Source organism: Mastacembelus armatus, chromosome 13 (assembly GCF_900324485.2).
Source record: "Mastacembelus armatus chromosome 13, fMasArm1.2, whole genome shotgun sequence".
NCBI lineage: Eukaryota > Metazoa > Chordata > Actinopteri > Synbranchiformes > Mastacembelidae > Mastacembelus > Mastacembelus armatus.
In genome coordinates this window covers 19067256-19094126 of record NC_046645.1, presented here as the reverse complement: position 1 = coordinate 19094126, position 26871 = coordinate 19067256, and the positions used below count along the sequence as shown (strand labels likewise).

Genomic DNA, 26871 nt, shown 5'->3' with positions numbered 1-26871 from the left:
TGTATTTCATTTACAGATAATAAAATTAACCTGATGTGTGTAGTGAAAACACAATAAGTGTTATAGCTTATAGCTTTCTAAAGGGTCATTAATTTAAGCAAGGTTTAGATAACAGAACTCTGAATTTTCTGATGGTGAACATTTATGGTGCCATGGGTGAATCAAGAGCAGAGTTATTACTGCATATATTTCACTGAGTCTTAAAAAAATACATAAATTAGCCACAGATTGTCAATCTAATATGTTTAATGGCAGACATTCTTTTATTCTGAAAATCCTGTCTAACTAACAGAGACAGGTGAGCTGCAGGCTCTCAGGTGAGGTTTGTTATAATAATGAAAATTGTTACCACATTTTCAGTGCAGATTTCATGGGGTTAAATTTTGACAAAGGGCCTGTAGACCAGTGAGTTTTGAATTTAAGACCTATTTCACAAGGATCTTACTGTACTACTACATAGGTTAAATCTGAATAAACTGCTTTGAAAGTAATTCTTGGACTCTAATGTAGATCCAAACACTGTCTGGGAGTCTGGTCCTGGTGCTGCAGGAGCTGGTGCGGAGTGGGTCATGTTAGGTCCAGACCTTGGTGAGTTCCTGAACTGAAGAGTGAATGAACAACATAAAACCAGAATACCTCATACTTTGTAGCCTAAAAATGTTCCATAAAATACATAAAAGAACAACTCAGTTCAACATTACAGAAATAAAAGTAATGATAAAGACCTATCAAAACAAAGCAACTTTATTTACGTAACAGATTTCAAGCACAGACACTATTCAAAGTGCTTTGCATAGGCAATTAAACAATAAGCATCAAATCTATAACAGAGAGGAAAAAACATTGGGTTAATGTATTAAAACCATATGATGAAAATGCATGAATCTGTGATATTGCTATTCATGATGTAAGAGAAATAGACTAGTCTGGCCTTATAATTTACTTACCTAATTTACTTTTTAAGTGTAATTGCAAAGCTCTCTTTCCAGCAGTGACCAGCTCTTTCATAGTTTCTTGTGTGTTGATGTGTATCTTCTTGTTTTGGTTCCTCTTGTCTCTTATCCTTTGCAGAGGGTACAAATGTCATCACAATTTCCTTAGATAACAGAAAACAGCCCAAGTGAAGCTGTCAACAAAATTAACAGGAGACCTTGGAGTCTGTACATTGTTAACAGTAGGATTACTTTTGGGCCTTCAACACAATGCTGATATTCACTGGAGTAATAATCCCCATATGATAACTATTTGCACTGGAATGAGGTTTTACATATAGCAGTAACACCTCCACCTATTCAGTTAGGTCAAGACCCACTCATAAGATTATAGTTTGGAGGAGCTACCCAACAAGAACTGGTGGACTGCTGCTACTATCTACCGTAGTTTTAGTTAAAAGTATAGAATCTAGAATACTACTAGTGGTAATGTCAAATATTAAAAATGACTTCTTAAGAGAATGAGTATTCATAGGAAGTACCTTTGTAGGAATAATAGGGGGTGAGGGAGAGTCAAGAAATTTTTAACAAATTATTTTGATCTACTGACTGAACATAATGTACCGTTGTCTTTCTGTTATTTACCATGATAACAGGAATAGAGAAAGCTCCTGGCACACTGGGTCCTGGTTCATCCTGGGAACATTCATGAGTGTCACCATCCTCGTGACCTGGTCTCAACAGATATAGTTGTATTTTGTACACAATTCCCTGTATTAACAGAATGTGTTGTGGCTTTACCAAGGCAGAGAAAACAGACAATGAGTCTGATGCTTCTCAAAGAGGAAGCAGGTGGCTGAGATATGGGTGTATGTTGACTGGGGACCTAAACCCAGAGGTAGAGGTGGACACTCATGGGGAGTGGACAGTTGGACAGTGGAAGGGCTGAGGGATAAACTCTCCTCCCAAAAGTGACCAGCTCTTTCATGGTTTCTTGTGTGTTGTATTTTAGCTTCTTGTTTTGGCTCCTCTTGTCTCCTGTCCTTCGCAAAAAAGTACAAATGAATGACACATGACCTAAAACAGATAGGAGATAAACAATTCAAAGTCTAACTTGTTGATGCAAATTCTGTCTGCCCTAGAAAGATGTCTACAGTCGCAGATTAAGGCCAAATCATCAGTGACATGCAGATGTACATGTAGGGGCACATGCAGATAACTCACCTGTTCAGTGCCAGTGATCTGCTAAATATCTGAACTTCTCTTCTGACTGACCGTAGACTGCCACCTCAGAAAACACCTCAGTCTTCTAAATGAGCTGAACATGCTCGGTATATTAGTACAGTTCTGCCTCAGAAATACTGATAATTGTTGGACAGTGTTATTTGGCTCCTGTGTTTTAGGGGTTTGTTTTATGAACTGTTTTACAGTTGGGTGTGTTACCATGTTCTTAGGAAAATAGTATGTTGTGGTTATGGTATTTTGCTGATTGTAGCATTTACATTTGTAATAGCTTTGACCCACAGAATATCTGGCCCAGTGTTTAGCTTTCTCTGTAGCCTTTGGTTTTCAAAATTACTCTCAGTCCTTAACTTGTAGTGTTAGACTGAGATGTTATCTGGGCTTCCTGACTTAGTTTTAAGTACTAAAGTCCTCTGGAGAAGTTTGTGGAAGTCCTCCTCACAGAAAAGGGGGCATCTGCTAACCAGCAACACAGAATTATTGTCTTGTGCTGTGTGAAGGCCACACATGGTTCTTATAAGAATTAAAAGTGTTTTAAAAATGTTTGTAGCCTTTTGTGTCTAGCATAAATTAGGATTTATAAGTATCCAGTACTGTTCATGAGTTTTAGCAGAAATACAAGGATCTCAGCAAAGAATGTAAGCAAAGCAAAAGTATATGAACTGTAAGAATAGAAGGAGCAGCCAAATCAAAATGATATTTAAGACTTTTACAGAAACCATTGTAATATTTCTTGATACATAGAACTTAGTTAACTGATATCAACACAGTTAATATTGTATCTTTTAGATTAAACAATTAAAAAACATCTTATTAAGATATTTATACAACATGTGACTGGACAAAAATATCTTACCAAGGACAGGACAGGGGGGTGTGTGTTGGGTGTTGCTGTATCTGCGGCTATTTAAGAGGCTGACTTTTTGACTTTGTTACAGACAGCAATGGGTGGTGCTGTGTTTCTTCTGCGGACATGGACACTATATGTGTTCCTGACTTGGATGTGTGGAGATCAAGTGTTGGCAGGACCGTAAGTTCACTTTTACAGTAAAATAATCGTTTGCAATGTTAGAATTTAGTCTGAACTATGAGGTTTCTGTCGGCTCTTAATGTATTTGAATCTGAATTTAAGTCTTTAATGCTTTAAATAGGATTTGGCAGGTTTTGAAATTGATTTCAGGGTTTAAGATTTGAGGAGACAAAGTTGTGCTCCCTGTGGTTCTTTGTTTCCATTTTGTAGTTCTTTCTCCTATTTATCACGCTGCAACAAACCCGCACAAACAAACCATCTCGTGACAGCTGGCGGGTGTTTTGCTTGTCTGTTACAGCCTGATGAAACACCTGCAAAACAGGTGTATCCCAGCGGTAGATAATCCTGTTCCTCAGAGCCAGTACCCTGCTTGTTTTCTAACTATCCCAGCCCTACCCACTGCTGATCACCTGGACCAGGTGTGTTCAGCCACTCAGAAACTGGAAGATGCTGTTCTATCTGAGGATGGATGAGAGTGTATTTCAATCTTCCAGCTTCTGGTTGAATGAACACACCTGATGCAGGTGTTTAACAGGGGTATTCAAAGAGCAGGGTAGCCTTAGTTCTAGACACAACCCAAGAATAATCTGGCAAACAAAATGTGCCTGACCACACTTTGCTCAGCAAAGTTTTTTTTTTTCTTTTCTAATGGAGAGATTGTTTAAATCTTCTTGAACTAGTCAATTTCTTAAAAAGATGCTTTGTTGTCATTTTGATTTATTGAATCTAGATGGTCAAAAATAATTAATGAGTGAAGCTAAGCTAATATGAGGCAGAAACCTCAATACTTTTGATCATTCTGGTCAAGGAGACATGATGTTTTACTGGTTTCTTGGAAGTATTTAAACTGATTAATTACTGATCATTTATAGTCTCTTAAAAGACCTCACAGTAGTGAAATATTGCTCTTTGCTCTGTCATTTAAAACAAAGGTGCTGTAGAGTTTACACATTGTGAGTTAAATAAATAAATCTAAGAATTACTAGCAGAGGAATGTAATGTTCAACATGAATATTAAATATAATTTTCTCATGCTTTTGCCATGTAGATGTAAAGTGGGTCTGAAATAGCCCTGATATTGCTCTAAAAGATTTTTGTCTTTAAATTTAACCTGATGAAGGATCCAGGAATCTTTGTTTGCATGAATATTATGTTGACAGTTGTTGCACATCAGTGACTAATAATCTTTGTGGATATGTGTCTTCAGGCAGTACATCGTGGCTGTTCCTGCGGTTCTTGAAGCTGGAGCTCAAGCCAGATTCTGTGCCAGTCTCCTGCAGCCCAGTGAGACTCTGGTCATGACTGTCAGTTTGGTGTCTGGACAGAAGAGCATCACTCTTCTCAAGAAAACATCCAGTAGAGCATTTCATGACTGTACTCAGTTTAAGGTCAGCTCCAGAGTTAGACTTTTATTCACTTGGTTATTTCCAAAAACATTTGTTTAAAATATACGTTTGGGGAGCACACTCTTTCCTACAGCTTAATGTCTGTGAACTGTCTATAAAATATCTTTGTCACAGGTTCCCTTAGTGAAGAAACAAGAGGTGCAGACATTTGAGGTGGAGGTACGAGGCAAGACATTTTCTTCAAAAGAAGTCAGGAAGGTTATGATCCAAGTCTATCAGCCAATGACATTTGTCCAGACAGACAAACCACTCTACCTCCCTGGACAAACAGGTAACCTCAGGTTGATCTTTAATGATGTGATAACACCAAATCCAGCTATGTAAACTAGGTAAGACAAGTAGTGGAGACATGACCTGTGGCTTCCAGGTTAAAGACACATGTGCAACCTGTTTGTGTGAACAACAATGTTAACATAGGTTTATTATTTATCAAAAAAAACAAAAACTTGGCCTAATGCAAACAGTAATGTTGGTGTATGTGAACTACATTGGAATATTTGGAATTCCAGAGTATATTGGTGTTGGTGTTAGTAATGCTGAAGAGCATCAACATCCATTAAATGGTGGCAAACAGTAACCATATGAGCCTTACTTAAAACAAGTGTATCCCTTTCACTACTGTTGTTTACGTCTCCACTGCTTTTAGCTTTGACCAATTTACTACATGTGATAGTAAAGTATGCACTCTGAGCTAAGAGGTGTCTGAACATTTTGCATGTTGAAATAGTAACATTGGTGCTGCTGAAGCAGTGGATCCCACCGTCTGTTTTTCTAGTATCAAACAGCTTAACATGCTGCCATTTATGAGGAGATCATAAACTCTGCAGCCAAATTTTTACGTTTTATTTCCTTTTTGAAAATGTCAAACCTGTGAAAACCTGTGCTCTGAATTCTCAGTGCATCTCAGAGTTGTAACACTGGACACCAAGTTGGTACCTGTGAGTCGACGGGTGAGTGTTGAAACATTAAGATTTTATATAAATCAGTTTTAGTGATGTCATTTCTTGGTGAATGCAGATTTACATTCCAGCCAATATATTTAACATAAATAGAAATAATGTTAATGTGCATGTAATCAGTTCTTTGAGCCCCACCAAGATAATGGCACAGCCAGGGCCTCTTTAGACATGTTCAAGAAGCAAAAATGTCCAACTCCTTTACCTGTTGGACAGTGTATGGTGTGTGTATATAAATCAACTTTTTTTTTTTTCTTTTGCAGTATGACATCATTGAAATTGAGGTAAGAATTGAGTTTTAAACACTTAATATATAATGTAGTGTGACATTTTTAGGTCAGTGGTTTGATCAGTGTTTACAAACACATTTTGGCAAGGACCCCTTGAATTCAACTCTCTTTTTGTAGAGGTGTTAACAACCTCAATCTTAGCAGGTGGAGTTTGGTTATTTAGCATCAACAAACACCCGCCCAAGACACAGATATGCTAAATCATTACACTATACAAATAAATAGTTCAACTTTATCTGCTGTTATGCTGGAGTGAAAACATATGTACCACTGTATTTTTGTGTATGTGCACCCTGTGTTGACACGTTTTCCTATTCATGCCCTAAATGCATGTTCCTTCATTTATTTAAACAGGATGCTAGCGGTAATCGGATTGGACAGTGGCTGAATGAAACATCCACTCGTAAAATAGTGCAGCTTTCTTACACTTTGAGCTCTGAGGCCCGTGAAGGAATCTACCAAATCATTGTGACTATTGGTGAAGATAAAGTATATCACAGCTTCAAAGTGGAGAAATATGGTACATTATGACTGATAAATTCCTTTTCTACTCATTTTTATCAAAGCATGAATGCCAATAACCATATTTTGTTCCCAGTTTTGCCTAGATTTGAGGTAAAACTAGACACAGCTGATGAAGTAAGTGTTGCCCAGGAGCAACTCCAAGTTAAAGTCTGTGCAATGTAAGTGAAAACCCAAAGTGTTTGCCCTCAATGAATCAGAACAGAGCAACTTTGAGGAAATGAGTCCTTTCTAATGAATTGCTTTGTTTTATTTTCATTTAATTAGGTACACATTTGGACAGCCTGTGCCAGGAAGCGTTAAAGTTGAGATGTGTCGACCTAGTCAACCCTATTTTGCTAATATTCGTTTAGCCAAGCCAGCTTTTCCACCAGGTGTACCTGATGTAACTCCCCCATGTAGCAAGGAGACAAAGCAGGTAAATTTGCTATAGAATCAGCCTCATCTTTCTGCTGAAACAAATTGCCTGTAGTGTAAATTCTACCTATAACATAGTTGTACACATGTTTAATACTATGTTAGAAAATAGGATATTGTCATCTGTTTTGTAATTTGAATCTAAAAAAACATTGGAGTACATTTGACCATAGAAATGGTGATTTGACAATTGTAACCCAAGCTCAGTGGTCTTCACCAGCAGAGTCAGTCAAAAGTGGGGAACTTTTAACTATCAGCTACTTTAACATTCATCACAGATGGTGAGTTAAACATTCATGTTGTCTAGATGGCATCCCAATAACTAACAATCACATAAATATTGAGTTATAGTTTTTCCATCATTCAGATTTTTTTTTTTTTTTACATTTTTATCCACTGTTAGCTAAGACACCATGGGAAAAACAGCTGGAGGAGAGTTCAGAGTAATATTAAAAGAGAGGGCTCATTTTAATTTCCATAAGTACAATACATAAGCAAGAGAATTGGTAACTGCTTTAAATTTCAACATGTTTTAGCCTTGGCAGTGTTTCTTATGCAGATGGTGATTTTCTACAATGTTTTTAAAAACATGTCTTCATTCTTAAGTAACATCTGAAGCCTGAGCTGTGAACACTGGACTGACTTAAACAATTCCAAGTGTTGTCTCCCCACCCCCCTAATTTATGTAATTTCAAATTGTCCTTTCTAGTTGGACAAAAAAGGCTGTGCCACTTTTACCTTCATGATGTCAACTTTCACCAAAGTCGACCAAAGTGTTCTACAAGATATACTGGAAGTCAAGGCCACTGTGGAAGAAGAGGGGACAGGCAAGTTCTCCCCCCCAATGAAAAAAGACCATTATATTGGAACTGTATGGCAAATGCATTATTGTAACACAGCCTTTCCATATAGGTGTTGTACTCACCCAAAGGAAAACCCTGATGATTTCCTATATCGTTGGAAGGCTTTCCTTTTTTGACACACCCACTGTATATGAACAAGGACAAAGTGTGACGGGGAAAGTAAGTACAAAGTGTCTTCACATCATTGGTGTCACTTCATAGATGGTGTAACAGTATCAATAATGCAGCTTAATGTTTCCAACAGGTCAAAGCAGTTCATTACAATGGCACAGCCATTCCTTTCATGCAAGTGCACCTTTTTGAGGGTGAAGTGTGGTCAGCTCGTCGGCTACTGAGTTTCACAACTGACAGCAGTGGTGTTGCCACTTTTTCAATTAGCACAGCTGACAACGCTGGAGACATCCACCTCCAAGTAAGTAAAGACTTCAACCTGTATGCCAAACTGTTGCATCAAAACATTTTCATGAAGATATTCCTGCCTGAAAGCTGAAACCTGAAGTCGTTTCTCTTGATGCTGCAACAGGACAACGTGTCTTCATACCAGCTAGTGACCAGTTTTGAAACTGTTTACTGTTTCTACATGGCAACATTTGTCTTGTTCATAAAAGCTGAGCTCACTTTGCAATGTCTGTCTACTTCAACCACCATGACCTCATTTGTAGTGTTTCTTCTCTATAATCCAGGTGAGTGACAGGTCAACACTGGGATACCCTGGTTACAGAGTTCCATACTATGAGACTGGAGAGCACAGACTGTCTATGGTCCAGCAGCTTTCTCCTGCTGGTAAAAGTGTCAGCAGCCTGCAGGTGAAGAGTAAGGATAAACCACTTTCCTGTGGCAAAGAAGAGGAAATCTTCATCCAGTACACTATAGTTGGAGAGGCCCAGGGCTCTGTGGATGTGATGTTTCTGGTGAGTGGCAGGTGAACTGTTGCCATCAGTTCTTTAAGATGAACACAAGTGTTAATTACCTTTTACATCAACTCTGTTCCTAAAGGAACAGTTCCATTTATGGCCATAACAGCATTGGCTGACTTGTGTGGTGAGACTGAAGGTGCCAAAGTATTGGATGTTAGACTGCATGTTTGATGTTATTGCTGTATGGTAACAATCTACTACCATCATATAGGACAAAGACCTTTATTTACAAAAGCAACATAACATAAGCTCTGAGCTTGTGTTAAACAATTAAGTTTTTGGGGCTGATTTTGGGTTGTACCCAGGCTAATTTGTTCTCAAAACTAGTTGTAGTTCATCTGGTGTTATGTTTTCTGCAGCATAAGCAGCCAGAGAGTGTAATCATCATGTTGGACTGCTCACTATGTGTAATTGTCTTTAATTTCATAGGTTCTGTCCAGAGGAGCTATTGTTTTGCTGCGACGTCAACAAATTGCAGTAATGACAACAGGTTGGTGAAGACTGGTTTAAATCATGATTTCATAGAGTGATATCTTTACATGGGTTTCTTACAGTTGGTTTATTGTTCCAGTGACTCAGGGTCAGGTGTCCTTTAAGTTGAACGTGTCTCCAGAGATGGTGCCACTTGTCCAGGTTGTGGCTTATGCAGTCCTCCCCAGTGAGACTGTGATTGCCAGCAGTGCTGACTTCTCCACTGAGAAATGCTTCACTCACAAGGTCAGTATATGGTTAGACCTTTATTGATCTTAAAAAATGTAGAAATGTTTCATACCACCCTGGTCATCTTATAGATTACTTTTACCTTAGTGTAATATGTGTGGTCCCAGCTTTTCATCCTTAAACATGTTACGAAGCTCTGGGAGCAAATCAAAGTTCAGTCAGCACAGTCACATGGAATAACTTATGGAAATATAGAACAGCTGTGATGTTGACATTTGGCATCCATGCTCTGTTACTCCTCAAAAGCAAGCACCAACCTTAGCACAGTTGCAGCAGTAACTTCACCTATGGACTCGTATTAGCACCAGTTTATTTTCTTGCATTTGAGTCAATCTGCATAACATGTTTGTCATTTACCCAACTGCACAAGGGTTCATATGAGCCCATGTTTATAAATCTGCAAAGCAGAAGAGTACAACATCTATTAAGGAGTTTACAGTATACTGTTGTCATTGGCTGTTTGTAGTGCAAAATATCACTAATGTCCAGGTGTAATGTGTGTGCCAGGTGTCACTGGAGTTTACTCCATCCTCAGCTGTCCCTGGGGAGCAGGTCACCATGACACTGACAGCCGAGCCACACTCTCTGTGTGGTGTGAGCGCAGTTGACCGGAGTGTCTTCATTAAAGAGCCAGGGAAGAGTCTGGATGCAGACAAGGTAACGTCTAGAATCAGTAGATGCTTGCAGCATTTAGTGTCTGTTAACATAAGTCACCCAGAGTATAGTTTTAATTTTGCTACTCTGTCCTGTTAGAACTTTTTGCAAGTTGTACACTGTTACCAAATGAAGTATTGATGTGAAAATGCTATGCAAAATTTAAGATTTACATATGTGAGGTGTATTCCTTCATATGAGGTGACCTTAAGGAAAAATGTACTGTTGTCACAGATACTTTTAAGCTGTGTTTCAGAGTAAGACCACTGTAGACCTAAAATCCAAAGATTTGTCCAAACCTGAGATTAGAGTAAGAAATGTTTGGAAGTTTATTTGATCCATGTTTTCCTTTCCAGATATTTAGTTTGCTGCCAGTCGTAACAGGATCCTATATTCCATATGAGGTTCAAGATTCTACAGAGTGCTTCAATGTGAGAGCAAAAAGATCCAGGTTCTTCCCATATCCTGGACCTGATGCAAGTGATGATGCTTTTACAGTTTTCCAGGTACACGTTCTATAGCACTTCATGCACAATATAAAGAAAATGAATAGGTTGTATGTGTAATGAACTTTACGTTTGTGTGTACATGTATACATTTCCTCCCCCTTCTAGAATGTAGGACTGAAGATGGTAACAAACTTACTTATTCAAATACCATCCTGCCTCAGGTTCAAAGGAAGAGAATACCAACAAGGTGCTGTCACATACAGACTTTTTACCAGTGTTATAAGACACTGTACCCCTGTCATTCATTTCTTGCTGTATTCTGATTCTTTTTCAGGTCTTGATATAATGGATTTCAAAAAGGATTCTGGGTTAAGTCCTGCTTCCCCAGTTGTGACAGTCCGCACCTTTTTCCCTGAGACTTGGATATGGGAACTAGTTGATGTTGGGTGTGTTTCTGTTGCAAATGGGTTTGGTCATGCAAAATATTACATTGCATGTTTGAGTATTTTGGTGTTTAGTGCATGAAACAATTGTATATTTGCACAGGATACTGGTATTGCATTAACTGGTGCTACTGATGCAGATCATCTTTTGCTTTTGTGTAATCTGAATGATCCCAGTGTAATTTTTTTCCCCCAAAACTCACCAATATTTTTGTCTATCTGCTGAACCAGAGTGTGTGGAATTGTGGATATACCTCTCACTGTCCCTGACACCATCACCACCTGGGAGACTGAGGTTTTCTGTTTGTCCCTTGTGGGTTTTGGTTTGGCTCCTCGTACAACGCTCACCGTCTTCCAGCCCTTCTTCCTTGAGCTCACCCTGCCCTACTCCGTCATCCGGGGAGAGCGCTTTGAACTGAAGGCAACCACCTTCAGCTACCTGACAAGCTGCATTATGGTAATGATCACATGGTGTTAGTAGTTAGGGTAACTTTAATTTGGATTACATGGGCAAAAACATGTCTGTTTTGATCTTAAGTTCCTCTTATTTTCTAAGGCATGTTTCAAATGCAGAGTCCCTACTCACCTCACTGTCCCTTAAAAATAAAAAACCTCATTATCCTGGATTTACGGAAAATTTTGTACCTTCTGTCGACTTAATATCAGAATTGATGTTGATGATCACACAGATTGGGCTTATCCAGAATGCTAATTCTGGTGTTGCAACAAGGTCCAGTTCTCAGATGATTCATCTTATTATTATTATTATTATTGCTAAATTAATGAGTGGTTTGGGTACAAGATACATATCAGATCTAGCCAATTGCAGTCATGGTGTCAGTTTTAAAGTATTGTCATCTTGAACAGGTCACTGTGACACCTGCACCCTCTTTAGACTACACCCTCACTCCCCTGTCTGGTGGCCAGTACACATTCTGTCTGTGTGGCAGTGAACGCAAGACTGTCAGTTGGACCATGACCCCATCAACCTTAGGTGAGGATCAAACTTCCTGCCACGTTCATGTAAAATTTTTTTTTTTTAATTTACAGGACCTAATAATCTGATCTTGGTCTTTTTAGGGACTGTGACTGTGTCTGTAACTGCTGGGGCTGTAGCATCTCAAGCTTCATGTGGCAATGAGATTGTGAGCGTGCCAGAGAGAGGTCGTATTGATGTGGTCACAAAATCTCTTATTGTCAAGGTTGGTGCTGTAACGTAATTGTTTACATTTTAATGAGAGTTTAACATTTTTACTGTATGCACAGTAAAGTGTTTTGTTTTTCATATGCTTTATATTGCCATCTTTCCCTCCCAGGCTGAGGGTATAAAGGTGATAAAGACTTACAACTGGCTGCTCTGTCCAAAAGGTCAGTTTACATCACACATGATCAGTGGAACATTTTGAATGAGAGTCAGCTGTTACTTTAGAAGTTTAATACTGTCAAAATGGTAGCGTTCATTTTTCTGATGGTCAAAGCAATTATTCAGTTTAGCACAGGTGACTTAAGATTTCAAATGTCAGTGGTAAAGGTGGAGTATGTACAGTATGAAAGAGGAGCATCCAGTGGTGACATTTCAGAATGCAACAGTCTGACCACTCTTCACATCTCAACACCAGGGAGGATACAGAGGCTTTCCCCTTTAAAATGAAATGCAATTCCCTGTCTGGAGTCAGTGTAGAAACCTGGTGGAGCAACATGGCTGCCGCCATTAAAGGAGACCTTCTCCCTGTCTAGGTTTAGAAGGCTCAGGCTTGATTCATTGATTACTCTATATATTACACAAGGGACCCTTAAATATATTTTATCAACCTAATGGAAGTTTTCATGCCCTAATTTCATCTTTTCATTCCCCACCTATTACCTGTCCTTTATTTATTTATTTATTTATTTATTTTGTGTGTACACAGGAGAGACTTTGACAGAGGAATTACAAATACAGCTCCCCACGGATGTGATTCCTGGATCTGTTCGCGTTTTAGTATCAGTCCTGGGTAAACAGACAAATTCATTGTTTTGCTCTTCTACCATCTGTCATATCATTTCAAATTGTTGCACTTTAATAGAATGCAGAAAGCTAATTCATGCAAAATGTGCATGTTCTTTGCACAGATGTTAATTGGAGTAGTTTATTCAAACTGACTACAGTGGACTGGAGAAAGTAATAGCATACATTGGACTTGTAAATTTTATAGTGCTATAATGAATTGAAGTTAGTCCTATCCAAATGCATTTCTGACTTTCAACATATTAACGTACTTCTGTTGTGACAGCAGCATGTGTTGGATGTTTTATTACAGCATATAATTTTATCTGTCCATTTAGAAATATAAAGTCAGGACCACTGGACTTTGACTTTTTTGTGCAGGTGACATTCTGGGCCGAGCCCTGAAAAACCTGGATGGACTGCTGAAGATGCCGTCTGGATGTGGAGAGCAGAATGCAGCAGCCCTGGCCTCTGACATCTACATCCTTGAGTACCTGACAGTCACACAGCAGCTGACCCAAGCCATCAAGGAAAAGGCCACCACCTTCCTCATCAGTGGTGAGCCTGGTTTTATTTGCTGTATTGAAAAAATATTAATAATGTGGCATATTTAATGTCCATACAGCTAAATCCTTCAAAGCTTATGTGTGCTGAACTTGTAACACCCTGTTTCTATTATACAGGCTACCAGAGACAGCTGAACTACAAACATGCTGATGGTGCTTACAGTGCATTTCTAACAGTAGCAGGGAACACTTGGTGAGAAAGTTACAGATCAATTATCTACACATGATGTACAAAGTTTAATATTTACCCCGTCATGACAGTGTGCCAAAAAAAAAAATTGGTTGTAAGTAAATGATGGAATTTCCCTGTGGACATGAAAGAAATTGCATCTTATGGAAAATATCATTATAGTTCACTTTATTTCCTATTATAACACATGTTCTTTGCAGTAACATCAGCCACATGCTAAACATGACACATAAGGTTTAGTTCATCACCATGTCTTACTGTGTCGGTTAATGTCAAAGCTTGTTCTGCTTTTCTTCAGGCTGACTGCTTTTGTGGTGAGATGTTTTACCAAAGCCCAGTCTTTCATCTACATCGACCCACAAAAGATTGAAGAGTCTAAGACCTGGCTGCTGCAACAGCAACGACAAACTGGCTGTTTTGTAATGTCAGGAGAACTATTTCACAATGACATGAAGGTAATCTGACAATTCAGAGTGAAGAAGTTTATCTTTTTGTTTTGTTTAAATCCACCCTTGAATGATGCTTCCTCTCCACAGGGTGGTGTATCTGATGAGGTGACACTCAGTGCTTACATCACTGCTGTGTTCTTGGAGATGAAAATGCCTGTCAGCGTGAGTACAGTCTGCTCCAACTCTGATGCTGTTTTACTCTAAAAGGATTAACTTTTACATGGACAATACAGATGAAAAGTTTTTCTATAAATCCAGACTGTAGGCTCTTTGTTAGACAGTTTGAAAAGCACTCTGGTATTAGCAGGGCCACTTCTGTGGTTGGAACATCAGTTTCACCATAACCACCATGGAAGAGATAGCACTCTTGCATCACATAGGAATTCTGAGATGGTGGCACAGCCATTCATTCATTTTCAGCATTGATCTTTTTTTTTTTTTTTTTTTTAAATCATTATTTTAAAGTTCCTTAGATGACTTGTTTTAACTTTGCTTATATCTTAAAGGATCCTGTCATGAACAAGAGCCTGTCCTGCCTCAAGCAGTCTGTCAGTAACCTCAATAACACCTACACTACAGCTCTGCTGGCATATGTCTTCACTCTAGCAGGCGACATGGAGACTCGTGCTCAACTTCTGCAGCACCTAGACACAGTCGCAATAAGACAAGGTGACACATCCTACTGAAGGAAATGGTTCTCCCTTCATTATTGTGAATAAAATTAATATGGTTCCTGTTGGTTTTAGGAGGATTTCTCTACTGGTCCCAGACCTCAACAGAAACATCAGCCTCTCTGTCAGTGGAGATCAGTTCCTATGTGCTGCTGGCCAAACTCAGTGCCTCACCTACAGATGAAGACCTCGGCTACGCTTCCTTCATCGTCAGGTGGTTGACAAGCCAGCAGAACCATTATGGAGGCTTCTCCTCTACACAGGTACAGCCCAGACAGCTGCATATTGAATTTAGCATGCAGGGGTTTTTGTTTTGATGCAAGCAGCAGTTGGTGTCCTGAAAAGTAATACCTGAAGTTGAATGTGAAACCTGTTATATGCATTAGTCAGTTCTTGCTTTTGTAAAACTGAGCACACATATTTGGTGTGTTATAGGACACAGTGGTGGCTCTTCAAATGTGAGAGCAAAAAGATCCAGGTTCTTCCCATATCCTGGACCTATGCAAGTGATGATGCTTTACAGTTTTCCAGGACACGTTCTATAGCACTTCATGCACAATATAAGAAAATGAATAGGTTGTATGTGTAATGAACTTACGTTGTGTGTACATGTATACATTTCCTCCCCCTTCTAGAATGTAGGACTGAAGATGGTAACAAACTTACTTATTCAAATACCATCCTGCCTCAGGTTCAAAGGAAGAGAATACCAACAAGGTGCTGTCACATACAGACTTTTACCAGTGTTATAAGACACTGTACCCCTGTCATTCATTCTTGCTGTATTCTGATTTTTCTTTTTCAGGTCTTGAGATAAATGGATTTCAAAAAGGATTCTGGGTTAAGTCCTGCTTCCCCGTTGGTGACAGTCCGCACCTTTTTCCCTGAGACTGGATATGGGAACTAGTTGATGTTGGGTGTGTTTCTGTTGCAAATGGTTTGGCATGCAAATATACATTGCATGTTTGAGTATTTTGGTGTTTAGTGCATGAAAACAATTGTATATTGCACAGGATACTGGTATTGCATTAACTGGTGCACTGATGCAGTCATCTTTTGCTTTTGTGTAATCTGAATGATCCCAGTGTAATTTTTTTCCCCCAAAACTCACCAATATTTTTGTCTATCGGCTGAACCAGAGTGGTGTGGAATTGTGGATATACCCTCACTGTCCCTGACACCATCACCACCTGGGAGACGAGGTTTTCTGTTTGTCCCTTGTGGGTTTTGGTTTGGCTCCTCGTACAACGCTCACCGTCTTCCAGCCCTTCTTCTTGAGCTCACCCTGCCCTACTCCGTCATCCGGGGAGAGCGCTTTGAACTGAAGGCAACCACCTTCAGCACCTGACAAGCTGCCATTATGGTAATGATCACATGTGTGTTAGTAGTTAGGGTAACTTAATTTGGATTACATGGGCAAAAACATGTCTGTTTGATCTTAAGTTCCTCTTATTTCTAAGGCATGTTTCAAATGCAGAGTCCCTACTCACCTCACTGTCCCTTAAAAATAAAAAACCTCATTATCTGGATTTACGGAAAATTTTGTACCTCTGTCGACTTAATATCAGAATTGATGTTGATGATCACACAGATTGGGCTTATCCAGAATGCTAATTCTGGTGTTGCAACAAGGTCCGTTCTCAGATGATTCATCTTATTAATTATTATTATTGCTAAATTAATGAGTGGTTGGGTACAAGATACATATCAGATCTAGCCAATGCAGTCATGGTGTCAGTTTTAAAGTATTGTCATCTTGAACAGGTCACTGTGACACGCACCCTCTTAGACTACACCCTCACTCCCTGTCTGGTGGCCAGTACACATTCTGTCTGTGTGGCAGTGAACGCAAGACTGCATTGGACCATGACCCCATCAACCTAGGTGAGGATCAAACTTCCTGCCACGTTCATGTAAAATTTTTTTTTTTAATTTACAGGACCTAATAATCTGATCTGGTCTTTTTAGGGACTGTGACTGTGTCTGTAACTGCTGGGGCTGTAGCATCTCAAGCTTCATGTGGAATGAGATTGTGAGCGTGCCAGAGAGAGGTCGTATTGATGTGGCCACAAAATCTCTTATGTAAAGGTTGGTGCTGTTTACATGTTAGTAAGAGTTTAACATTTTTACTGTATGCACAGTAAAGTGTTTTGTTTTCATATGCTTTATATTGCCATCTTTCCCCTCCCAGGCTGGGGTATAAAGGTGATAAAGACTTACAACTGGCTGCTCTGTCCAAAAGGTCAGTTTACATCACACATGATCAGTGGAACATTTTGAATGAGAGTCAGCTGTTACTTAAGAAGTTTATACTGTCAAAATGGTAGCGTTCATTTTCTGATGGTCAAAGCAATTATTCAGTTTACACAGGTGACTTAAGATTTCAAATGTCAGTGGTAAAGGTGGAGTAGTACAGTATGAAAGAGGAGCATCCAGTGGTGACATTTCAGAATGCAACAGTCTGACCACTCTCACATCTCAACACCAGGGAGGATACAGAGGCTTTCCCCTTTAAAATGAAATGCAATCCCTGTCTGGAGTCAGTGTAAAAACCTGGTGGAGCAACAAGGTCAAAGCAGTTCATTACAATGGTACAGCCATTCCTTTCATGCAAGTGCACCTTTTTGAGGGTGAAGTGTGGTCAGCTCGTCGGCTACTGAGTTTCACAACTGACAGCAGTGGTGTTGCCACTTTTTCAATTAGCACAGCTGACAACGCTGGAGACATCCACCTCCAAGTAAGTAAAGACTTCAACCTGTATGCCAAAATGTTGCATCAAAACATTTTCATGAAGATATTCCTGCCTGAAAGCTGAAACCTGAAGTTGTTTCTCTTGATGCTGCAACAGGACAACGTGTCTTCATACCAGCTAGTGACCAGTTTTGAAACTGTTTACTGTTTCTACATGGCAACATTTGTCTTGTTCATAAAAGCTGAGCTCACTTTGCAATGTCTGTCTACTTCAACCACCATGACCTCATTTGTAGTGTTTCTTCTCTTTAATCCAGGTGAGTGACACATCAACACTGGGATACCCTGGTTACAGAGTTCCATACTATGAGACTGGAGAGCACAGACTGTCTATGGTCCAGCAGCTTTCTCCTGCTGGTAAAAGTGTCAGCAGCCTGCAGGTGAAGAGTAAGGATAAACCACTTTCCTGTGGCAAAGAAGAGGAAATCTTCATCCAGTACACTATAGTTGGAGAGGCCCAGGGCTCTGTGGATGTGATGTTTCTGGTGAGTGGCAGGTGAACTGTTGCCATCAGTTCTTTAAGATGAACACAAGTGTTAATTACCTTTTACATCAACTCTGTTCCTAAAGGAACAGTTCCATTTATGGCCATAACAGCATTGGCTGACTTGTGTGGTGAGACTGAAGGTGCCAAAGTATTGGATGTTAGACTGCATCTTTGATATTATTGCTGTATGGTAACAATCTACTACCATCATATAGGACAAAGACCTTTATTTACAAAAGCAACATAACATAAGCTCTGAGCTTGTCTTAAACAATTAAGTTTTTGGGGCTGACTTTGGGTTGTACCCAGGTTAATTTGTTCCCAAAACTAGCTGTAGTTCATCTGGTGTTATGTTTTCTGCAGCATAAGCAGCCAGAGAGTGTAATCATCATGTTGGACTTCTCACTATGTGTAATTGCCTTTAATTTCATAGGTTCTGTCCAGAGGAGCTATTGTTTTGCTGCGACGTCAACAAATTGCAGTAATGACAACAGGTTGGTGAAGACTGGTTTAAATCATGATTTCATAGAGTGATATCTTTACATGGGTTTCTTACAGTTGGTTTATTGTTCCAGTGACTCAGGGTCAGGTGTCCTTTAAGTTGAACGTGTCTCCAGAGATGGTGCCACTTGTCCAGGTTGTGGCTTATGCAGTCCTCCCCAGTGAGACTGTGATTGCCAGCAGTGCTGACTTCTCCACTGAGAAATGCTTCACTCACAAGGTCAGTATATGGTTAGACCTTTATTGATCTTAAAAAATGTAGAAATGTTTCATACCACCCTGGTCATCTTATAGATTACTTTTACCTTAGTGTAATATGTGTGGTCCCAGCTTTTCATCCTTAAACATGTTACGAAGCTCTGGGAGCAAATCAAAGTTCAGTCAGCACAGTCACATGGAATAACTTATGGAAATATAGAACAGCTGTGATGTTGACATTTGGCATCCATGCTCTGTTACTCCTCAAAAGCAAGCACCAACCTTAGCACAGTTGCAGCAGTAACTTCACCTATGGACTCGTATTAGCACCAGTTTATTTTCTTGCATTTGAGTCAATCTGCATAACATGTTTGTCATTTACCCAACTGCACAAGGGTTCATATGAGCCCATGTTTATAAATCTGCAAAGCAGAAGAGTACAACATCTATTAAGGAGTTTACAGTATACTGTTGTCATTGGCTGTTTGTAGTGCAAAATATCACTAATGTCCAGGTGTAATGTGTGTGCCAGGTGTCACTGGAGTTTACTCCATCCTCAGCTGTCCCTGGGGAGCAGGTCACCATGACACTGACAGCCGAGCCACACTCTCTGTGTGGTGTGAGCGCAGTTGACCGGAGTGTCTTCATTAAAGAGCCAGGGAAGAGTCTGGATGCAGACAAGGTAACGTCTAGAATCAGTAGATGCTTGCAGCATTTAGTGTCTGTTAACATAAGTCACCCAGAGTATAGTTTTAATTTTGCTACTCTGTCCTGTTAGAACTTTTTGCAAGTTGTACACTGTTACCAAATGAAGTATTGATGTGAAAATGCTATGCAAAATTTAAGATTTACATATGTGAGGTGTATTCCTTCATATGAGGTGACCTTAAGGAAAAATGTACTGTTGTCACAGATACTTTTAAGCTGTGTTTCAGAGTAAGACCACTGTAGACCTAAAATCCAAAGATTTGTCCAAACCTGAGATTAGAGTAAGAAATGTTTGGAAGTTTATTTGATCCATGTTTTCCTTTCCAGATATTTAGTTTGCTGCCAGTCGTAACAGGATCCTATATTCCATATGAGGTTCAAGATTCTACAGAGTGCTTCAATGTGAGAGCAAAAAGATCCAGGTTCTTCCCATATCCTGGACCTGATGCAAGTGATGATGCTTTTACAGTTTTCCAGGTACACGTTCTATAGCACTTCATGCACAATATAAAGAAAATGAATAGGTTGTATGTGTAATGAACTTTACGTTTGTGTGTACATGTATACATTTCCTCCCCCTTCTAGAATGTAGGACTGAAGATGGTAACAAACTTACTTATTCAAATACCATCCTGCCTCAGGTTCAAAGGAAGAGAATACCAACAAGGTGCTGTCACATACAGACTTTTTACCAGTGTTATAAGACACTGTACCCCTGTCATTCATTTCTTGCTGTATTCTGATTCTTTTTCAGGTCTTGATATAATGGATTTCAAAAAGGATTCTGGGTTAAGTCCTGCTTCCCCAGTTGTGACAGTCCGCACCTTTTTCCCTGAGACTTGGATATGGGAACTAGTTGATGTTGGGTGTGTTTCTGTTGCAAATGGGTTTGGTCATGCAAAATATTACATTGCATGTTTGAGTATTTTGGTGTTTAGTGCATGAAACAATTGTATATTTGCACAGGATACTGGTATTGCATTAACTGGTGCTACTGATGCAGATCATCTTTTGCTTTTGTGTAATCTGAATGATCCCAGTGTAATTTTTTTCCCCCAAAACTCACCAATATTTTTGTCTATCTGCTGAACCAGAGTGTGTGGAATTGTGGATATACCTCTCACTGTCCCTGACACCATCACCACCTGGGAGACTGAGGTTTTCTGTTTGTCCCTTGTGGGTTTTGGTTTGGCTCCTCGTACAACGCTCACCGTCTTCCAGCCCTTCTTCCTTGAGCTCACCCTGCCCTACTCCGTCATCCGGGGAGAGCGCTTTGAACTGAAGGCAACCACCTTCAGCTACCTGACAAGCTGCATTATGGTAATGATCACATGGTGTTAGTAGTTAGGGTAACTTTAATTTGGATTACATGGGCAAAAACATGTCTGTTTTGATCTTAAGTTCCTCTTATTTTCTAAGGCATGTTTCAAATGCAGAGTCCCTACTCACCTCACTGTCCCTTAAAAATAAAAAACCTCATTATCCTGGATTTACGGAAAATTTTGTACCTTCTGTCGACTTAATATCAGAATTGATGTTGATGATCACACAGATTGGGCTTATCCAGAATGCTAATTCTGGTGTTGCAACAAGGTCCAGTTCTCAGATGATTCATCTTATTATTATTATTATTATTGCTAAATTAATGAGTGGTTTGGGTACAAGATACATATCAGATCTAGCCAATTGCAGTCATGGTGTCAGTTTTAAAGTATTGTCATCTTGAACAGGTCACTGTGACACCTGCACCCTCTTTAGACTACACCCTCACTCCCCTGTCTGGTGGCCAGTACACATTCTGTCTGTGTGGCAGTGAACGCAAGACTGTCAGTTGGACCATGACCCCATCAACCTTAGGTGAGGATCAAACTTCCTGCCACGTTCATGTAAAATTTTTTTTTTTTAATTTACAGGACCTAATAATCTGATCTTGGTCTTTTTAGGGACTGTGACTGTGTCTGTAACTGCTGGGGCTGTAGCATCTCAAGCTTCATGTGGCAATGAGATTGTGAGCGTGCCAGAGAGAGGTCGTATTGATGTGGTCACAAAATCTCTTATTGTCAAGGTTGGTGCTGTAACGTAATTGTTTACATTTTAATGAGAGTTTAACATTTTTACTGTATGCACAGTAAAGTGTTTTGTTTTTCATATGCTTTATATTGCCATCTTTCCCTCCCAGGCTGAGGGTATAAAGGTGATAAAGACTTACAACTGGCTGCTCTGTCCAAAAGGTCAGTTTACATCACACATGATCAGTGGAACATTTTGAATGAGAGTCAGCTGTTACTTTAGAAGTTTAATACTGTCAAAATGGTAGCGTTCATTTTTCTGATGGTCAAAGCAATTATTCAGTTTAGCACAGGTGACTTAAGATTTCAAATGTCAGTGGTAAAGGTGGAGTATGTACAGTATGAAAGAGGAGCATCCAGTGGTGACATTTCAGAATGCAACAGTCTGACCACTCTTCACATCTCAACACCAGGGAGGATACAGAGGCTTTCCCCTTTAAAATGAAATGCAATTCCCTGTCTGGAGTCAGTGTAGAAACCTGGTGGAGCAACATGGCTGCCGCCATTAAAGGAGACCTTCTCCCTGTCTAGGTTTAGAAGGCTCAGGCTTGATTCATTGATTACTCTATATATTACACAAGGGACCCTTAAATATATTTTATCAACCTAATGGAAGTTTTCATGCCCTAATTTCATCTTTTCATTCCCCACCTATTACCTGTCCTTTATTTATTTATTTATTTATTTATTTTGTGTGTACACAGGAGAGACTTTGACAGAGGAATTACAAATACAGCTCCCCACGGATGTGATTCCTGGATCTGTTCGTGTTTTAGTATCAGTCCTGGGTAAACAGACAAATTCATTGTTTTGCTCTTCTACCATCTGTCATATCATTTCAAATTGTTGCACTTTAATAGAATGCAGAAAGCTAATTCATGCAAAATGTGCATGTTCTTTGCACAGATGTTAATTGGAGTAATTTATTCAAACTGACTACAGTGGACTGGAGAAAGTAGTAGCATACATTGGACTTGTAAATTTTATAGTGCTATAATGAATTGAAGTTAGTCCTATCCAAATGCATTTCTAACTTTCAACATATTAATGTACTTCTGTTGGGACAGAAGCATGTGTTGGATGTTTTATTACAGCATATCATTTTATCTGTCCATTTGGAAATATAAGGTCAGGACCACTGGACTTTGACTTTTTTGTGCAGGTGACATTCTGGGCCGAGCCCTGAAAAACCTGGATGGACTGCTGCAGATGCCGTCTGGATGTGGAGAGCAGAATGCGGCACCCCTGGCCTGTGACATCTACATCCTTGAGTACCTGACAGTCACACAGCAGCTGACCCAAGCCATCAAGGAAAAGGCCACCACCTTCCTCATCACTGGTGAGCCTGGTTTTATTTGCTGTATTGAAAAAATATTAATAATGTGGCATATTTAATGTCCATACAGCTAAATCCTTCAAAGCTTATGTGTGCTGAACTTGTAACACCCTGTTTCTATTATACAGGCTACCAGACACAACTGAACTACAAACATGCTGATGGTGCTTACAGTGCATTTCTAACAGTAGCAGGGAACACTTGGTGAGAAAGTTACAGATCAATTATCTACACATGATGTACAAAGTTTAATATTTACCCCGTCATGACAGTGTGCCAAAAAAAAAATTGGTTGTAAGTAAATGATGGAATTTCCCTGTGGACATGAAAGAAATTGCATCTTATGGAAAATATCATTATAGTTCACTTTATTTCCTATTATAACACATGTTCTTTGCAGTAACATCAGCCACATGCTAAACATGACACATAAGGTTTAGTTCATCACCATGTCTTACTGTGTCGGTTAATGTCAAAGCTTGTTCTGCTTTTCTTCAGGCTGACTGCTTTTGTGGTGAGATGTTTTACCAAAGCCCAGTCTTTCATCTACATCGACCCACAAAAGATTGAAGAGTCTAAGACCTGGCTGCTGCAACAGCAACGACAAACTGGCTGTTTTGTAATGTCAGGAGAACTATTTCACAATGACATGAAGGTAATCTGACAATTCAGAGTGAAGAAGTTTATCTTTTTGTTTTGTTTAAATCCACCCTTGAATGATGCTTCCTCTCCACAGGGTGGTGTATCTGATGAGGTGACACTCAGTGCTTACATCACTGCTGTGTTCTTGGAGATGAAAATGCCTGTCAGCGTGAGTACAGTCTGCTCCAACTCTGATGCTGTTTTACTCTAAAAGGATTAACTTTTACATGGACAATACAGATGAAAAGTTTTTCTATAAATCCAGACTGTAGGCTCTTTGTTAGACAGTTTGAAAAGCACTCTGGTATTAGCAGGGCCACTTCTGTGGTTGGAACATCAGTTTCACCATAACCACCATGGAAGAGATAGCACTCTTGCATCACATAGGAATTCTGAGATGGTGGCACAGCCATTCATTCATTTTCAGCATTGATCTTTTTTTTTTTTTTTTTTTTAAATTATTATATTAAAGTTCCTTAGATGACTTGTTTTAACTTTGCTTATATCTTAAAGGATCCTGTCATGAACAAGAGCCTGTCCTGCCTCAAGCAGTCTGTCAGTAACCTCAATAACACCTACACTACAGCTCTGCTGGCATATGTCTTCACTCTAGCAGGAGACATGGAGACCCGTGCTCAACTTCTGCAGCACCTAGACACAGTCGCAATAAGACAAGGTGACACATCCTACTGAAGGAAATGGTTCTCCCTTCATTATTGTGAATAAAATTAATATGGTTCCTGTTGGTTTTAGGAGGATTTCTCTACTGGTCCCAGACCTCAACAGAAACATCAGCCTCTCTGTCAGTGGAGATCAGTTCCTATGTGCTGCTGGCCAAACTCAGTGCCTCCCCTTCAAATGAAGACCTGAGCTACGCCTCCCTCATCGTCAGGTGGTTGACAGGCCAGCTGAACTATTATGGAGGCTTCTCCTCTACACAGGTACAGCCCAGACAGCTGCATATTGAATTTAGCATGCAGGGGGTTTTTTTTTTGTGTGTGTTTTGATGCAAGCAGCAGTTGGTGTCCTGAAAAGTGATACCTGAAGTTGAATGTGAAACCTGTTATATGCATTAGTCAGTTCTTGCTTTTGTAAAACTGAGCACACATATTTGGTGTGTTATAGAACACAGTGGTGGCTCTCCAGGCTCTGTCTCTCTATGCCACGCTGGTGTTCAGTGCAGAGGGTTCAAGCACAGTGACGGTCTGGTCTCCAAGTGGTCAACTGACATTTTATGTGAGCAAGACCAACAAACTGGTCTATCAGGAGAAGATGCTGCCAGATGTGACAGGAAAGTGCAAGCTGGAGGTGAAGGGCACCACATGTGTTTTAGTGCAGGTCAGTCAACATTGGAATTGTTCCTGTTTCTGCTTTTGATACATGTGCATCACCACCACCATCAGTGCTAATATAACAATTCCCTCATGGTAACAGCCTACTAGTAATACAATAACATTGGAAAGGCAATACCTCCATTTTTGCTGGTCATTTAGTTTACATGGTTAAATCAGTATAACACAGTTAAATCTGAAGTTTTCTCAGATTGAACTTGTCAGTCCATTAAGGACTGAAAACCAAAGAGAAATAGAAATCAGGAAACATTCATTTTAACTGTTTGTTCCATCCAGGGACAGAAACAGCAGATCCCATTGGTCATTGTAAAATATGTGGATGTATTTGTAAACTCAATCCCTTTTCATTTCTATTCAGCCTAGTTTCTTGTTAATGACCTTTTTACTGTATTTCATCCTGAATATTTACATGCTTAAAACAAACCTTCATTGAGTCCTATCAGTCAATTGATGATTGGAACTTCATGTCTGCAACTTAAGGCAATGCAATAAATTCCGTGTTCCAGGTTTCCATAAATTCCAAATCTTTGATCTGTTCCTGTTTTCCAGATCTCTCTTCACTATAACATCCCAACTCCTACTAATGCCACCACTCTCAGTGTGGTGGTCACAACAGAGGTCAACTGCACTAAATCTCCAAGACCCAAACTCACTCTGAAGCTACGATCCCTGTAAGAAATTAAAACAAACTGGAGTTGGAGAAAATGGAGTACAACTGTAATTTTAGACAAACAATCCTCTGCAGCCATCAGAGTGTATGAAGTGACTGTTGGTGGATGGAAATGTGTGAAATGTTTGCTCAGTTCAGACATCCTAACTGTAAATGAAACCCTGTCACAGACTGTATGCATACAGTCAGTAGAACTATGAAGAGCTGAGTGAACTCTCACAAAGTAACGTGACATATTTGTGGTTCCTTTGCAGATATAGTGGAAAGCGGACACGTACAAACATGGTGATCCTGGATATCAAAATGCTCTCTGGGTTTGTCCCAGACCCAGAGTCCTTAAAGAGGGTGAGATAACACAGAAACTTTCACCTGGAAAAAGAATATTGTTGGAAAGAGTCTGTCTTCGATCTTAAGAGAACAATAATTATAACCCAGCTAAATATTGTCTCCTCACAGCTCAAAGGTGCCCTGCTGGTGGCTCGTGTTGAGCAAATTGAAGATCATGTTGTGGTGTACCTGACTGAGGTGAGAGGAATTTACAGTGGGGAATCATTAGATGGTTCTCTCCAGATTACTTATTAATGTTGTTTCCTCCACCCCACAGTTAACAAAGAATGTACCAGTTGACCACCAGTTAGAGCTCATACAGGAGCTCTCAGTGGAGAAACTGAAGCCAGCTGTGGTCAAGATCTATGACTACTACAAGCCAAGTAAGACAGATACTCAGACCTCTAAATGTGAAAAAGTTTAACTAGAGGAAAGTCTGATTTATTTGTTTTCCTCCTCAGGTGACAGGGCTGAGACAGAATACAGCTTCCGTTGTGCTGCAGGTAACAGTCCACAGTAATACAGGAACACCACAACACTTTTCACAAGTAATTAAAGCAACAAACCAACAGCATTTTGACCCAGCTACAAAATCTTAAATGTATCAATCCTACAATATGTGTAACATCAAGAGATTGTCATTTTTGTATTACACTTGTATATTTGTAATTTACTTTTTTTTTTTTTTCCCCCACAGCTTAAAGGGTGAAGAGTCCTCACATTGTCATGTATTCATAAGTCATGGACAATAAAAAAATCATATATATACATATGGTTTTGATTATTTTCCTTCTTTCTTGCTGTTTGATCTTCATGGTTTTCATCCACAGCAGAGACAAAGTTGTGCAAGTCACTTTAGTTGGTGTTATGGTTGTCTTGGTTGGAGTTTATTAAACAAGATATGTGACTCAAAGACAATTGAGTTGCTGTGTTTAAAATGAGGCGTCATTAAACTTTACTCAGTCACTGTAAAGAACTTTCTGCAGTCAGTCACTTCATGAGTTGTATGTATAGTCAGCAAGTGCACAAACTCAGATGCTTATTTTGGCCACTGGAGAAAACGATCTTTACTACTGTAAACCTCATGAGAAAAAAATTAACCACTTAAGACCTCACTAATTAATGT

General features: G+C 39.5%; 1 protein-coding gene across 1 annotated transcript; it reads left to right on the top strand.

Moving 5' to 3' along the window:
• Positions 1-531: 531 nt before the first annotated feature.
• Positions 532-26340, top strand: LOC113134646 (alpha-2-macroglobulin-like). The gene is made up of 57 exons (XM_026314111.1): positions 532-588; positions 3113-3204; positions 4412-4592; positions 4725-4881; positions 5508-5560; positions 5830-5850; positions 6211-6376; positions 6455-6539; positions 6646-6796; positions 7505-7622; positions 7708-7817; positions 7903-8070; positions 8342-8569; positions 9005-9069; positions 9130-9292; positions 9803-9952; positions 10306-10455; positions 10564-10844; positions 11073-11298; positions 11709-11835; positions 11922-12043; positions 12158-12209; positions 12752-12835; positions 13210-13386; positions 13512-13587; positions 13883-14039; positions 14121-14195; positions 14540-14702; positions 14780-14967; positions 15140-15162; positions 16494-16588; positions 16673-16736; positions 16896-16946; positions 17249-17441; positions 17713-17940; positions 18376-18440; positions 18501-18663; positions 19174-19323; positions 19677-19826; positions 19935-20215; positions 20444-20669; positions 21080-21206; positions 21293-21414; positions 21529-21580; positions 22123-22206; positions 22581-22757; positions 22883-22958; positions 23253-23409; positions 23491-23565; positions 23910-24072; positions 24150-24337; positions 24522-24734; positions 25298-25419; positions 25673-25763; positions 25854-25943; positions 26023-26128; positions 26207-26340. The coding sequence occupies exons 2-57, from the start codon at positions 3119-3121 to the stop codon at positions 26263-26265; spliced, it is 7371 nt and encodes a 2456-aa protein (XP_026169896.1). The 5' UTR covers positions 532-588; positions 3113-3118; the 3' UTR covers positions 26266-26340.
• The last annotated feature ends 531 nt before the right edge of the window (positions 26341-26871 follow it).